Raw genomic sequence first — 16,426 nt, forward strand, 5'->3', positions numbered from 1 at the left:
ATGATTGGTGAGTGGCATAGCACCAGCCACCGTACCAGTAGCCATATCCTGGTACTGAAACTACTGCAAATGAAATTTGTTGAGGAATTGATGACCAGAATCAGAATTATTCAATTTCTTATGATTCACAACCCCTGAAGGACATCTGCATTAACCCATGTCTCTGCTACAGAACAATAATCAGATAAACTAGCTGTGTGTGTGTGTGTGTGTGTGTGTGTGTGTGTGTGTGTGTGTGTCTGTGTGTGTGTGTGTGAGAGAGCTGTATCGGCTGGCTGCTTTGATTGACTTGGTGCAATCTCATGTTCTATCCTACATGCTGTGACGATGATGCATCATGCCCCGCCCCTAGTTTCAAGCAAATTTTTATCTGCATTCACACAATTTAGACATTAGCATAGTGAGAGCACCACCAAACAAGACAAGACACACACACACACACACAGAACTCTAACCTAGTACTCCAGTGACTTTGAAATAGCTCTACACACCTTGACCGGGTCATCAGGAAGTCTTTTTTTTACAATGGCATCAGCATCGGGATCAGGAGACAAGGGGACACAATTCACAGATGAGGTAAGAAGTTTACGATGTAGAAGAGGAGAGAAGAGGTCAAGACTAAGAACATGACCCAGCTCACTTCTATGATATCGGAGTGAATTAGTCCCTGTTATTGTCACTCACCAGGAACTAACATGTAATCAGAGCGAGTTGAGAAAGAAGAACTAGAATCATCTACTGTAACTGTGTCAGGTGGGTGTCTCCACCTCCCCGCACCTTTAGGAGACCAGAGCATAGACTGTATATAAGTACCAGAGGCAGGTCTGAGTTATAGACTGTATATAAAAGTCTGAGATTATGGATCAGATTTTCCACAAGCCACAGATCTTCAGAAGATTCTGACATTAAAATGGCATTTTTCAGACAGATCAGGAGAAAATGAACCTGTTTCTGTCTCAGCAACAAACTCTTGTGAGCTCTGGCAACAACAAAACTGTTAGGTTTTGGTTTCACTGCTGCTGTATTGCTGTAGTAGTTAAAACTGAAATAAAACTTGTATTTGCGTAATAATACTATTATTATTATTATTATTGTAACATTTTGGAGGGAAAGAAGACAGTCTAAGACTGATATGATCTTGTACTGGGTTGATCAGATATAAAACTAGTAGATAAAAACGAGCAGCAAAATCAGACGTAAATTCAAACTGTATCTAGTGTCCTATTGTGTTGTTGTCATGGCTTTGACCGTGGTTTGACATGAACAAGCAATAACGACCGCGCCCACTCAGGAATCAGGAAGTGTACACCATTTGTTATCATTGGCGCTGCTTGTAATGGCTCATCTTTTGTTATAAAGCATCTTTGATGTAATCAGCTGCAGTAGATATATTTCAGAGGGCGAGGACATGATGAAGATTAGAGAGGAAGCTGTCTGTGCAAATTCTCATTCGTCCAGGTCATTGTTATCTCTTTCTCAGATTAAATCGAAGGCAACTGGACTTGTATTTGTCTGTGGAAGACGTTTCGCCTCTTATCCAAGCGGCTTTCACAGGTACCTTGGTGGACCCTCCCACAAGAGGTTAAATGCCTGGGTCCTACTCCACTTTCTTGGTCAGACTAGTGCGGACTACAGAGACCAATACATAAGAACTGATGAAGCCGCTTGGATAAGAGGCAAAACGTCTTCCACAGACAAATACAAGTCCAGTTGCCTTCGATTTAATCTGAGAAAGAGATTAGAGAGGAAGGTAATTAAGGGACACACTGCAGTGAGGGCTGCAGGACTAATGAAAAAGGTTTGGTGGTCGGACTCGGGACAATGTTTTTTTTTTATTTTTTTTTTTTTTATTGAAGCCGATACAAACAAACAAGGCACAGCATAGTCATACCAAAATCGCACACATTTGCCTTGGGTTGAGCAACCTCAGTAATACAAAATATACATTGTGAACCTAATTATAATGCGAAATAAAATCAAATAAAAAGAAAAAACATTAAAAAAAAAAGAATTAAAAATAAATCACAAGGGCCATCTCATATTAAATCAAATCTTTTAAGTAAAGAGAATAATTTAAGGGCTTTCTTCTCTTTAACAAGACTTAAGTACTTACACAAGAGTTTTAGCTCATTCCTCCAATGGGTCAAACACGGTTTGGTCTTAAAATATCTACACTTGTGAATGAAGAACTTTCCTAATAACACCAAAAAATTGAGGACAAAGTCCTTATTCTTATCTTCAACAAAAACACCAAATGTAACTGTCTTCACTGTTAAAGGTAACTCCATTTCCTTGGACTGTAGCCAGCTCTGCATCTCACTCCAGAAATATTGCACTGAATCACAATGAAAGAAAAGATGTTGCAAAGTTTCAATTTCCCTTTCACAAAAAAACACAATTATTCAAATCAAAATTAAATCTTAATCTTAAAAACTCGTTTGTTGGGTAAATTTCATTTAAAATTTTGAAGTTTACCTCTTTTACTTTGGGAGGGAGTGGAAATGAAATATATTTTTTTCTTATTTTACTAATCTTTTCCTCTTCAAATTCCTTGAGGCTATATCTTCTTCTTACTGGGTTAGGGTAATATTCTTCTAGCAAAATGTTTCTAATAACTTTGTTAGTACATTTAAGGTCACAAAAATCTAATCCTTTGATGCAGAGCTGTCTCAGTTCAGGAGAGACCTTAGAATATCTAACCGAATGTCTTCTCTAACCATCGACCTCAGAGAAATTGTTATGGCTTTTATCACTCTATTATAATGCTTAACATTACATCGAAGTTGGTATTTTTTACAAAAATGCTCATGCTGTAAGACATTTCCAGTATCATCCAGAAAGTCTGCAACAGCCCAGACTCCCTTTGATCTCCAATCCTCTATATACACAGATTTTCTACTAAGCAATATGTACCTGTTGTTCCACACAGGTGTGTTGTGTGGTGTAAAATTATGGCTATAAATGAACTTCCAATAGAGAAGGACTTGCTGATGGAAAGCAGAGAGTTTAAGTGTTAATGAGCTACACTCAAAGTCACAGCGCAGAGACTCGGGACAATGTAGGAGCTGACTGAATCCGGAAGATGGCAGTAATCCAACTACTGCATGGAAGTTTTACACATTTCCGGTTCCGGTCCGCCTGACAGCAGCCTTTCTCGTGAATATATCAGTGCTAAAGGGTGGATGGATGTGCTAACATCAGCAGACACATTAATGTAAAACCATGGAGGACAAGGCACGGATACAAGAAGCAATTAAAATCCAGGGTGAAGTGGTCCGGAAGTTGAAGTCAGAGAAGGCGAGCAAAGACCAGGTCAGTCTTCCTTCAGGTTTTTAACGGTGATGAAAAGGCAGGTCCGCGGCACAGTGAACAGCATGTTAACACAGGAGAGCTAGCTACTAGCTACTAGCTACTCCCCGAGACCCGGACATGAACTTCATTCATACAGCACAGCACAGCACAGCTAAGCTACCCGGCCTCAGCTAGCTAGTGCTAACATAGTGTAACTGACTGGATGTTAGCATAGCGACTGTAAAGGTAGATACAGAACATTATATTAACAAAGGAGAGGTTTTAGTCAAGACCGACACGATGTGTTGAACTCAACACTTTCAACTCAAACCTTTCACTCGAACATGTGAACAGACAGATGATGCAATAACTCTCCTCATTAACACAGACGGTGTTTGACAGTTTGAAGCTGACCGGGTTTCTTCAGGTGTCCCCCCTTATCACAATAAGATCTGAGGTCTTCCAGGGACAAGATACCACCAAGTCCTAAATATATATATACAGCTTTATCATCAGAATATTACCGAAACAAGTTGTCGGTCTTTATCTCACAGTGAAATAAGATGACAGCATGTATTTAAAGTGACAGAATAGTTAGTGGATCCTCTGTGATGTTGGTCTTCTTCTGACAGACACCACAGAAGAAGTGACATCAGGTGGAGGCAAGTGGTGGGAGGTGGAGAGAGATGGAGAGATGTGGAGGGAGGTGGAGAGAGATGGGGGGAGGTGGAGAGAGATGGAGAGATGCTGAGGGAGGTGGAGAGAGATGGAGAGATGCGGAGGGAGGTGGAGAGAGGTGGAGAGAGATGGAGAGAGGTGGAGAGAGATGGAGAGATGCGGAGGGAGGTGGAGAGAGTTGGAGGTGGAGGCCCACTCATGGAAAATGATTAAAGCTGAGTTTTTAAGTGTTTTGTGAGACAGACATGTAATAACAGATGTTATTACAGGAGTGTCACAGTGAATTGGCATCAGACAGCTGACTCTGTATCTCAGACCTATCTGAATTCTCTGTTGTGTCAGGGACAGTGAGACCATCACATGTTTAACCATGTGACAGGTGGTGGTTGAAGAGAGAGACACAGTTCAACAGACCTTTCACTACAGACATCTTGACTTCAGCAGGAGAAGCACTAGTGTTAGTACTTTCATTTTCAAAGGCTGTGTGGTGTTCAGGTGTCACAGTCACAAATCAAAAGTTTTTCTACAGGCATGTATCTTGGTAGTAGGACTGACTCATGGTCTTTATTTGGACAGAAGTCAGATTTGACCATCATTATTGCATTTTAGGAAACATGACATAGTAAATCACGGATTTAACTGTAACATGCTGGACACAGATACACTCAGTACGACACACAGTGACCTGTCTTTCTGTCTTTCTGTCTGTCTGTCTGTCTGTCTGCTTGTCTGTGTGTGTGTGTGTGTGTGTGTGTGTGTGTGTGTGTGTGTGTGTGTGTGTGTGTGTGTGTGTGTGTGAGAGCTGTATTGGGCTGGCTGCTTTGATTGACTTGGTGCATCTCATGTTCTATCCTACATGCTGTGATGATGATGATGATGCATCATGCCCCGCCCTCCCCTAGTGCTAGGGTTGCTTACCAATTTTTTCCTGTTCTTCCTGCCTGACTGTGGATGACCTGCTCTTCATCATCACCTTCATCTGTGTCTGTGAATCCAACCCTCCTGGATGATACTGCACAACCCTTCTTCTACTGACTGTGATTGGCTGCTGTGGCTGAATCTGGACATTACCATTGGATAATGCTGTACCCATGATGCTCTCCTGAACTCCTGCTCGTCCAATCTCAAATTTTTTTTTACTGTTATATTTTCGTCTGCCTTTTGCTGTGGGATGAACATGCTGGGTACATTCTGTGTTCGTACCTGTTCTGGTCTGATGGGCCTTCGGACTGCAAAACTTGTCCGACCTCTGCACTCCTTTCCTGGGATCACTGTGGCTCAGGTAGGCCTCTCTGCTGTGAGCATGAATGTGTTTGCAAACTGTCATGTTTAGTTTTCAAGTTTGTCACTAGTGATGACTAATGTAGCATCACACTGTTTTCCCAAAGTTCTTATCTTCTGGTGTGTGTGTGTGTGTGTGTGTGTTTGCGCGCGTGTGTGTGCATTCTGCAGATTGATGAGGAGGTAGCCAAATTGCTGGAGCTGAAAGCTCAGTTAGGAGATGATGGCAAACATCAGTTTGTCCTGAAGACGGCGAAGGTGAGGCTCCTGTTCTCACACACATGCATGTGATGCCTTCACCTCGTACCCTGTTTTCAATCACCTACAGGCGACACTGAGAGAAATGAAACAGTGGAAGAGGAAACAGTGAGGCTGTTTCTTATCCTCTAATCACTGAGCTGTGTGACTGTTCTGTTAGCGCTGTTTAGTTTTGATAAAACAAGAACTCATCCCTTTATTTAATCAATGCAAACATTTTCAACATTAAAAAGTGATTTTCAGAGACACAAACCAAATAAAGACTTTGTATGAGTAAATCAGATTAATTAATATTCATACGAACATCTGATTATTCAGTATAAAAAATATATTTAAAAAAGAATCCCAGGAGTTACAGTCTGTGTTCTGACCTTCCCTCAGATTAACACGAGCTGCTTGAACAGACACTCCACCACCTCGGTTCAGAACGTCTGCAGGGAAGATGCTGTGTAAACATGTTTGGCAGATCAGCCTGCTAGCGCTAGTGATAGCTTAGCAACCCTGGTTACATACAAGTCCTTACATTTTCATCTTCGGTTGACATAAAGAGGAAGTGACACTGCATTAGGGCTGGGCGATATGGCAAAAATATCATATCACGATTTTTTTAAAATAAAATCACGATTTCGATTTTATCACGATCTTAAATTGGAAAAAGAAAAACAGACAATTTAGACCAAAGAAACTTTCTTAACAGATTTTATTTCAAATAGTCGCCAACTCCGTTTGGCTTTCAGCCATCGCTCTCCATGTGCTTACCGCTACACACACAAACAAGGAGGCGGGTAGGAAAGCGCGTCACTGTCCGTAATTCGCTATGATTGGTGGGTCAGGTTGACGACGTCAATACGTCTGGTGCGTCAGTGCATTAGCATAGAGCTGCAATTTATAGAATGTGCCCTAGACGATCCCACGATCTCTTCAGTTTGAAAGATCGTCTTCACGTTGTAATCCTTCACAATCTAATATCGTCATATCGCCCACCCCTACACTGCATTATTGATTTTTGTAGTAGAATAAATTCCTAAAACTCTCATTTCGACGTTCAATGTCAAATTCACTTTGTTTTAAAGAAGTTTATGTAAAACTGAGTTGACAGACGGAAACACAGCACCTGTCTTTCTCTGTCAGGGAACCAGGGACTACAACCCCAAACAGATGGCCATCAGAGAGAAGGTGTTCAACACCATCATCAGGTGCTTCAAACGCCACGGAGCAGAGACCATAGACACACCTGTGTTTGAGTTAAAGGTACGTTTTCAACACACCTGTGTTTGAGTTAAGGGAACGTTTTCAGAGTCCTCAGGCTCATCGTGTGTTAGCTGTTCATATAAAGTCTATCATCTTCCTGTTGGTGTGCAGGAGACGTTGACAGGGAAGTATGGAGAAGACTCCAAACTCATCTACGACCTTAAAGATCAAGGTGGAGAGCTGCTGTCCCTCAGATATGACCTCACTGTATCCTTCATGAGCCTAATTAACACCTTGTTTCACATAGACATAATTCTAGTAGACATTGTGTTATTTTGTCACATGCTTGTGGTTTATTACTTTAAACCTTTTTCTTGTACATTTTTTTATGCACCCTCACCAGTGTTACTGATCTTTTTTCTTGAACACACTATAGCGCCCCACACTAACCTCCTGTATCAGCCCATCTTCTCATGTTTGACCTACAGCAGCCACACTTCAATGTTTCTGTTCATCAGATTTGAGTTTCCTGTTCATAGTTATAAAATACTCGTGTGATTTTAAACAAACTCTGTCTCACTGGACGACGGCACAGGAGTGGTACCACTGTAATATTCAGCAGCTGTTTTACTGAATTATTTTGACTCTTTCTGCTACCAACATGAAAGATGGCGACTGAAAATATCTGCAACATTGATAATTCTATTGTCTCATAAATGTCAGTGTGCTGCCTGCACGTTGTTGTCGTTCGTCTCAGCTGTGTTGTTGCTGCTTCTTAATTCTCAGTGAATTACAGATGCATTTAATCCATAAATCTGCTTCTGTCACTGATGGAGAAACAACGTTAGAGTGAAGAAGCTTCTTATTCATGACAGTGCAACAGGTCAAACACATAAATCAACATCTGAACAAGAGATGTGGTGGAAGAACAGTTGTACTGCTACAGTGTCATCCTGTCACTACAGCAGTTGTTGAATAAGAATTTTCATGAAAACAGGAATTGGTTCATTCATCGTTTGGTTTTTAATCTCTAATGAAAAATGTAATAATTTCATTGCAGTTCTCTTTATCAAAGTTTGAGGTTCATGTAGAATAAAAGGTCGTCAGTGAATATAATAAATTAATATAAATGATCCCTGAGCAGTGAGTGCTGTGTTGTCCTTGACCTGCCGTCTTTCAGGTGCCCTTCGCCCGTCACCTTGCAATGAACAAGATAACTAACATCAAGCGCTACCACATTGCTAAGGTCTATCGCCGTGACAACCCAGCTATGACTCGTGGACGCTACCGAGAGTTTTACCAATGTGTGAGTCATCGTCGCGTCTTTCTCTCCTGCAGGGATCGTGGGTCGAGTTACTCATGTGTTAGATCTTTGGGATTCTGACCGGGTTTAGTGCACAACACAACACAACACAGAGGGACACTACTACTGATCTACTTCAATGAATTAATGTGTGTGTGTGTGTGTGTCAGGATTTTGACATCGCAGGGCAGTATGACGCCATGATTCCAGACGCTGAATGTCTGAAGATCGTCCATGAGATCCTCAGCGAGCTGGACCTCGGAGACTTCTGTATCAAGGTAAGTCACATGACTTGAGGTGAATGTTCAGAAGGAGAGAGTATGATCCTCACCTCTGTGACCTCCTCCTCCATCTGCAGGTCAACGACAGACGCATTCTCGACGGGATGTTTGCTGTGTGCGGAGTCCCAGATGACATGTTCCGTACCATCTGTTCCACGGTTGATAAACTGGACAAGGTGTGGGGACTCATCCTGGGCTTTCAGTTCCAGCCTCAGTTCACCTCTTCATTTACAGGGACAGGTTTAGGTAGATCTGTAGATGGTACAACTGTTGGTATGAAGTCCAGATACTGGTTACTGTGATGTTGACCTTACTGTTGGTGTCTTCTATTTTATCAGTGGTTGCTGTCTGGCTTTGACCCTCTTCCTCTTCCTCCTCCTGTAGATGGCCTGGGAGGACGTGAAGAAAGAGATGGTGAATGAGAAGGGCCTGTCAGAGGAGGCAGCTGACCAGATTGGGGAGTACGTCAGTATGAAGGGTGAGACCTTCCTGTGATTCACACTAGATACAGATGTCAGTGGGATGTTGGTGCTTGTTTGATCCACGCAGACTCCAGCCTCTAGCTACACTGTCATCAGGAGCAGCTGTTAGTGGTTCTCTGAGCAGCTCAGGCATCAGGCTGACCAAAGATGAAATATCTTTTTACTGAACCTATTTATCTGACAGCTACAGTTACTACTTACTGTGCTGATGGAAGATTTTACAAACAAAATGATCCATTTATAAAACACAATACATAGCTACAAAATAAAATACACAGCACTGTATACAGTAGACACAATGAGCTCAGTGATCATTTTATTTGGTACAGTCTATTGTAATTCAATTCTGTTTATTATAGAGCTCAGGGTATCAGAATATTAGGAACATCTTGTGAATATAATTCAGTCCTGCACAACAGCACTATGAGCAAATTATGTCATTAAACCTCTGTGTCAACAACAACTGAACATTATCATAACAGATCAGGTGTATTTCCTTTAATTGTACATGTAAAGGAAAAATCCAGTCACTTGTTCAGCTCCTTTCAAACATTCAGTGGTTCAGACTTTGTGGGCAGCTAGTTAATGAACAGTTAGCAGATGAAGCTAATGGACATAGTGGAGCAGTTAGCAGATGAAGATATTTCCCTGAGGAGTTGGCAGAAACCAAAAACAAGAGTGAGTTGATCAGGTGTTCACAAACACAACTCCACCTGCTGGATGTGTTAATACACACCTGTGTGTTGTAGGTGGGATGGACTTGGCAGAGCTGCTACTTCAGGATCAGAAGATGTCTCAGAGTAAACAGGCCTGTGCTGGTCTCTCTGACATCAAGCTGCTCTTCCACTACCTGCAGCTCTTCCAGGTCACAGACAAGGTGAGTGATGGTGTCACACCATAATACCTTCAACTTTTCCCATGTTTTCTCCTCCTCTCTTTACCCTGGTTCATGTAACTGATTGTTTCACTCTGGCACTTTTTTATTGTCTTGTCATGCTGTGTCGTCTCCAGGTGGTGTTTGACCTCAGTCTGGCTCGTGGTCTGGACTATTACACAGGAATCATTTATGAGGCAGTGCTGACTCAGGCAGGTGTGGCCCCGGTCCCCACTGAAACCCCACAGGGGGCTCCTGCAGAGGAGAGTGTCAGCGTGGGCAGCGTGGCTGGAGGGGGGCGCTACGACGGCCTGGTGGGCATGTTTGACCCTAAAGGCAGGAAAGTGCCATGTGTGGGCGTCAGCATCGGCATCGAGAGGGTCTTCTCCATCATGGAGCAGAAAGCTGAGGTGATGTCATCATCATCTTCGTTTCTCTGACCGGTTGAATTGTGTTTGTCTCAGGTGTTTAAGTGGTGTATTGATAATAAGCGTGAGTCAGACTGTGACATTGTTGTGTTGTTCAGGCTTCAGCAGAGAAGGTCCGGACCACAGAGGTTCAGGTGATGGTGGCATCGGCTCAGAAGAACCTGCTGGAGGAGAGACTCAAACTGGTCACTGAGCTCTGGAATGCTGGCATTAAGGTGTGTGAGTGTTTTCTATGATCTGTACTAACTTTGTGCAGCCTGACAGTTTTTATGTATCTTTCTTTTCTGGTTTTGTCTTTTAACCTCTGGCTGCTCTCGCCGGCCAAGTCTTGGTCCTGGTTCACACACATTAAAGTTATGAACACAACCTGACTGTTGTAGTCCATCCACCTCAAAGTTGGATGTGTTGTTCACTCTGAAGCTTTTCTGCCACATAACATTAATAAAACACCCTCACATACCTCAGGTCACCACAACACTTTAGAGAACGATGCTCTTCATTTTTATATGTTGACACCAGAACATTGTTACAGACAAATAACTTTAGTTTAAACGAGTGAGTTCAGAATGAATTACACAGGGGTTAGATAATATAGTGTAAAGCAGTGGTTCTCAAAGTGGGGTTCGGGGAGCTGGAGATATGCAGCAAAAATGTATTATATTATTATTATTATATCATATTTTCACTATAATTTCACCCATAAGTAACACAATGACAGAGTGTATGAGGATTCGGTAATGGGGTTAAACACTTTCTGAAATAAAACATCTAAAACATCATCTCTGGTCGCATTTGTGTCAGTTTAGGGTCTTTGATGTGAAAAAGTTTGAGAACCACTGAGGTGTTAAGTTTCAAAAAAGTTGATTCTGATTCAAAGTTAGCTCTAGCATTAAGTAGCTTATAGCCAGCCAATTAGCTTCCTGTGTGTAGCAGCACAACATTAGCTTGATGTTTCCATGGTGAAGGTTTTAGAAGCAAACAGCTACACTAACTGTAAATATACAGCTGTGGCTCTCAGTGTAGCTTCAGTACACTCATACATCTTTATGGCTTCAACAGCAGAATAAAGCATCGCTGAGGCAGAGAACACAGCTGTGTAAACAATATAATACTACACATAAGAAATAATATATGTAATGATTGCAGTCACATTATGATTATAATCACAGTTTGACTATTTTAAATGCGATGCGTTATATGGATATTCGTATCAATATTGATGGACCGATTGATCATCCTTACATGTGATGTTTCCCTCAGTGTAGAGTTTTGTTGCAGAATGAGTTGACCGCTATATTTATTAAGACTGTGTGTGTGTGTGCGTGTGTGTGTGTGTGTGTGTGTCTCCAGGCAGAGGTGATGTACAAGAAGAACCCCAAACTGCTGAGTCAGCTGCAGCATTGTGAGGAGTCAGGGATCCCCCTGGTGGCCATACTGGGAGAACAGGAGCTGAAAGATGGAGTGGTCAAACTACGAGTGGTGTCCACTAGAGAGGAGGTACACACACAGTGACACACACAGAAAATGTGTTCTCAGACACTGACACACTGGTGGCCCATGAAACTCTGCATTGATGGTGTGACTCAGTTCCCTCAGTGACTGATGATGATCCAGTCCTGGACACTGGTTTAAAAAGTCTACTTCACTGAACAGATCTGTAGTGTAACTGACAGTGGTGTGTGCAGCTGTTGCTTCATGTGAGTTGTGTTAATGCAACAGTGTGACTGAGATTTTTCTCTACAGGTGTAACGCTGCCTCTAATACCTGATGTTTTATTGGAACATTGTTGTAAATGAGTGATCAGGATTATTTTCTCAATTATTGGTCCAGAGAATCTGTTCTACCATGACAGATCAATACTGTCATTTACAATGACATTTTAAACCTTATCACCCCTCTATAGAGGACTGTGACAGTACACTGGATATATACACATATGAAACATAACAGCTGGAGGTACACAGTTATACATGTGAGAACGTGGTTACATGACTGACCTCACTGCCTCTTCTTCATGTTCTCTCTCCTCAGTTTGACATCTGCAGAGCTGGTCTTCTGGCTGAGATCAGGAGGAGGACCTCTGAGGCCTAGCTCTTCCTGTATCTGACCCCACCTCTATCACCTGATTCGTTCAAACACATACGCTCTGCAGAATCTTACTCTAAAGTGCTTGTCTCGTCATCTGTAAAGCATGTTGGAGCCCTGCAAACACATCAGTCTCATTTTCACACAGACAGCAGGTGGAGCTGTGACAGAGCAGTGGAGCTGACTTCAGGTTTATAACATGATGTTCTTGTTAAAGGGCGTAGCCATTAGAGAACATCGGGGGAATATGGTGTCATTTATATTTAATATGTTTGAATTCTGTGTCTGAGAGATGAGTACAGATCAATGATGTAAATCAAACTCCTCCCGTCCAATCAGTGTCCCAGACTCCATAAAGCTGCTGCAGGTCAGTTTGGTCTTCATCACATGAATGATAGAAACACAGCGTTCCTGCTGGTGTTTTACCTGCTCAGGTGAGAACCTGTTAGAAACATTTACTCTGAACCATCAGACTCAACTAAAGGCTCATAACTTCATCAAACAGCTTCTTCTCTCCAGTGTCTGAAATAAACCTGTACATGTCATCATGGTGCCCAGATTCATGTGTTCACTGATATGAACTTGTTAGCTTGCTTAGTGTTACAGGTGTGTCTGGTGTCTGACTACTGACTACTCCTCCAGTCGATCCATCCTGACGTTTAGATTAGATAGATCCAGATTTTGTCACGTTCGTTAAACATATCTATTGTTAACTAACCTGACCACACTACCTCCACACACACACACGACTGATGGAGCAATGAGACGGCCCCCCTCTTGCAGGTCTGCCGTGTTTAACTTAAAGGATAGGTGACATGACTAAATATGTCAGATTTTTTTTCAGGTTGTTCGTCAGTCTCATTCTCATGAACCCGATATCTGAGTAACACCTTGACAAAACTTGTTCAAATTTGGCACAAACATTCACTTGGACTCAAGGACGAGCTGATTAAATTTTGGTGGTCAAAGGTCAAGGGTCAGTCCGACCTCACAAACACTTTTAGTCATAACTCAGGACTTCACAGCAATTATGACAAAATTTCACACATGGTTCACATTTTCTGTGACTCTGGATAAACAGGGATGTAACCTGAAACTAGTCTGAGTGGAGGAGGCAGACAACCACCAGGAGGTGATTCTAGTTTTTACATTGTGTTGGATATTTTAATGAATGCACAGAGTTTATTGTGCATAAAGACGCTTCAGAGGAGCCGGGTTCTCTGATGAATTAAGCCTCTATAACTTTATTATATTGTAGTGCAACTAATGGAAACTAAAACTTGGTATGAATCAACACCTATCACAACCGGAGCAACATCACTGCAGGATTCACTGTGAAGCAGGACTATTGAACTGGGTTTGTTTGTAGCCCAGTGTTCCTAACAAATTGGTAGAAATGGTGATTTGTTGTAAATTACATTGGGCTTGTGAACCGGGCCAGAGGATCAGTATTGATGTATGCAGTCTATTCCCACCTTTTATATTGTTTTTAATTGTCATTTATGGCAACATCAACCCACTCTAATGGTGGAAGTGGGTAAGCCAGCTCAATAACCTGTCTGGAGATAAGTTTGTTGTTGCAGCCAGACTCATGACACAATGTTCATCATTTCTCATTTAATTAAAATGAGGAACCAATTAACAATAACACAAAACGCATGCATAAAACAAACCACAGAAGATCAAATCAGACAAACAACTCTACTGCAACTACATTAAAACATGCAGAAATCAACCACATTTAAGATCAAACCTTTTTTAGATATTACATCATTAATCAAACAAACTGTCCGAAACAGTGCTGCAGGATGAGGCCTGTTATTTCCTGAGCTCATCAGTGGGAGAGCTGGTTACGGTGAACCCTCTGCAGGACCTGCTGGGCTGCAGCCTGCCGAGCTTCCTCCAGCGTATTGGTGGGAGTGGGTCCCGGCAAGATCATGACCAGGCCTTTGAATGGCACAGTTATCCCAGGGATACGCACTTTGTAGATAAAGTAGAGGTATCCATCTGGCCCAGCATGGCTGCAGTACATCTCATACAGTGGCTGGCCGACCCCAGTCGCCTCACACACCTTCTGCAGGAGCATCACTGGGGCTGCTGCAGAAACTAGATGCCCCCCCTCAGAGGAGAAGGTGGGGGAGTAGGGGGTGTGTGGGGATACAGCGGGTCCTCCCACTGCTCTGCAGAAACCTGGAGGGATGGATGGATGGCAGGCCAGACGAGGGGGCAGGGCTGAGGCCGGAGGAGAACTCAGGATGTGGCGCAGCGGCCTCAGGGATGAAGCCAGGAGGCTCACTGAAGATTTCTGTGGAGGCAGCGGCTCGTCAGCGCTCGAGTTCACTGATGACTGCCACTTGATGGAGACGGTCAGAGCAAACTGCTTCTTGAATGCTGGATGTGGAGAGAAAAGGAAGTGCAGCAGTAAGGACCACAGTTACAGATCCTCCCTGACATGAAGCTTTACGTTAGCTTGACACCCTTTTCAATGTACTAAACCTTTTAGTCTTTGTCAATCTAATGAGAAACAGTTTAGGGACTGAACCCTTATGTTGGTTAAATAATGACTGATGTTTTCAAAATTTGCACAGTTTTACTTCTTGTGATTAGTTGAGTTGAGAAACTTTATCTGATGTATCTAATATGTCACTGCCCAAATACTTATGGACTTTTTGAAATGCTATCTACAAATTAATAATTTTTCAAATGAATTCAGCATTAAATGTAATGCATTGGATGATTTATTTCTTTATGTTAAACAAACAAACAAAAATTTATTCTCAAATTGCTGTTTTAAAACACGACTGTTTGCCCTCCTGCTACACATGTAGTTGTCTCGTAGTGTCTGTTGTCGGTTGGATGTCATGTTGCTGTACCGCCTCTTTTCAGTCAAGACTCTACAGGAAGTGTATTACATTGTTGGACTACAACTACCATTATACCATAGATGGGGATTCCTAAAAAAGGAAAAATTAAACAATAGTGGCATGTGTTTGGGCACTAAGTCAGTTAAACGTGGTGCAAATATTCTGCTTCGAAAAAGAGCAAAAAGGAAACACTGCACAGAGGGAAGAATGGACTCAAATTAATAGCAGGTTCTGGACATAAATGACCTCCAGTCAGTCCAGAAAAAGGCTGGATTCTACAACAGGACTATGATTCAAAGAGGACCTCAAAATCCACCATGAACACACGAAACACAAGCTGAAGGTTTTGGAACAACCCCCACAGCTCCCTCTGTGTTATGCCCAGTGACGTTTTCTTGTTCTGAAATAACTGATAAATCCGAACTTTTAAAATAGGATTAAGAATGACACCATCTCCTTTCTGTACCATCCATGAATAAATGCTCCACAACAGTGTAAATGAGACTGAAGTAGACGTGTCCACTTCCACAAATGACAGTCTGAAACTGACTGATTCTTTGATCACTGTGAAAATTTCCGTGCTCTATTAAAACTCACTATATAAGAGGTTGACGACATAACTGGGACCATATTTAAAGCAACACATTGACCCCGTGTATCGGTCCATCATCAGGAGGAGCTCACATACCTTCCACCAGCATCTTCTTGGCCATAGAAGCAGTGTGGTGGGATGAGAAGGCGACTATAGCTGACACCCCCTCTATACCAGCCCCCGCCTTCAGAGACACTCTCTCCACCCCCTCTGCCAGCACACGCAGCACCTGGAGACAAAGATTAGTCACAGAGAGACGTTCACAAAGCAGTAGAAGGGCAGCAGTAGGGCCGCTGTCATTTTCAGCTGTGAGGCTGAAAAATAAGACATCAATATTAAATATAAACTTTTAGACATTTCTGTTTTCAGTTCCCTTTGACACCATTGCCCATAAGCTTTAGACCAGCGGTGTGGAGTGAGGACCTGTAATATACTGTAAGTCAGTGGTTATTTTGTGCAGGTTGACCAGCCTCTCCTGTCCACACGTGTTCCCAGAGAAATTTCCACCCTTTTGAGGCAGGAAGGAGCAGGTCTACTGACGTGCTGGTGGCTGGTATCCTGTACATAAACCGGAGCAGCTTACAGTTGTGACCAAAATTATCAGCCCCCCTTATGAAATTAGACAAAACTCTTGATTTCTCCATGGAAATGGCCATTAACAACACTTGTTTGTTATTTTAGAAACAAATACACTACAAAGACAAAAGTTGACAAGTTTGATTAGGATATCTTATTGATACAATGAGTTGAAACAAAAAAGGGCAAAAATGAGAAATCCAAAATTATTAGCCCCCTGGCCATTAATAGTCAATAGTGTA

At 42.3% G+C, this 16,426-nt stretch overlaps 2 protein-coding genes across 5 annotated transcripts in view; one reads left to right on the top strand and one right to left on the bottom strand.

Moving 5' to 3' along the window:
* Positions 1-428: 428 nt before the first annotated feature.
* hars (histidyl-tRNA synthetase) lies at positions 429-12,697 on the top strand. 4 transcript variants are annotated; one of them, XM_087177024.1, is made up of 14 exons: positions 449-576; positions 4,872-5,251; positions 5,422-5,508; positions 6,640-6,759; positions 6,871-6,966; positions 7,880-8,005; positions 8,173-8,280; positions 8,361-8,459; positions 8,668-8,761; positions 9,515-9,642; positions 9,777-10,049; positions 10,166-10,282; positions 11,418-11,564; positions 12,099-12,697. In XM_087177024.1, the coding sequence occupies exons 2-14, from the start codon at positions 5,141-5,143 to the stop codon at positions 12,156-12,158; spliced, it is 1,566 nt and encodes a 521-aa protein (XP_087033150.1). In that variant the 5' UTR covers positions 449-576; positions 4,872-5,140; the 3' UTR covers positions 12,159-12,697. The 4 variants fall into 4 exon arrangements, with proteins under 4 accessions (XP_087033151.1, XP_087033150.1, XP_023273604.1 ...); XM_023417836.2 differs by lacking the exon at positions 449-576 and adding an exon at positions 2,877-3,312; XM_087177025.1 differs by lacking the exon at positions 4,872-5,251 and having other exon boundaries at positions 429-576.
* A 1,057-nt stretch (positions 12,698-13,754) lies between these two features.
* The window catches only part of dnd1 (DND microRNA-mediated repression inhibitor 1), a 12,600-nt gene continuing 9,928 nt past the window's right edge, over positions 13,755-16,426 (bottom strand). The window contains exons 4-5 of the mRNA XM_087177036.1: positions 15,705-15,837; positions 13,755-14,543 (exon numbers count right to left, since the gene is read on the bottom strand). Of these exons, the coding sequence (XP_087033162.1) occupies positions 13,987-14,543; positions 15,705-15,837 (690 nt within the window). The 3' untranslated portion in view covers positions 13,755-13,986. The remainder of the gene's footprint in view (positions 14,544-15,704; positions 15,838-16,426) is intronic.

This window comes from Seriola lalandi, unplaced genomic scaffold (assembly GCF_002814215.2).
Source record: "Seriola lalandi dorsalis isolate HSWRI2012SDOR001 ecotype SW California unplaced genomic scaffold, Sedor1 jcf7180002054578, whole genome shotgun sequence".
Taxonomy (NCBI): domain Eukaryota; kingdom Metazoa; phylum Chordata; class Actinopteri; order Carangiformes; family Carangidae; genus Seriola; species Seriola lalandi.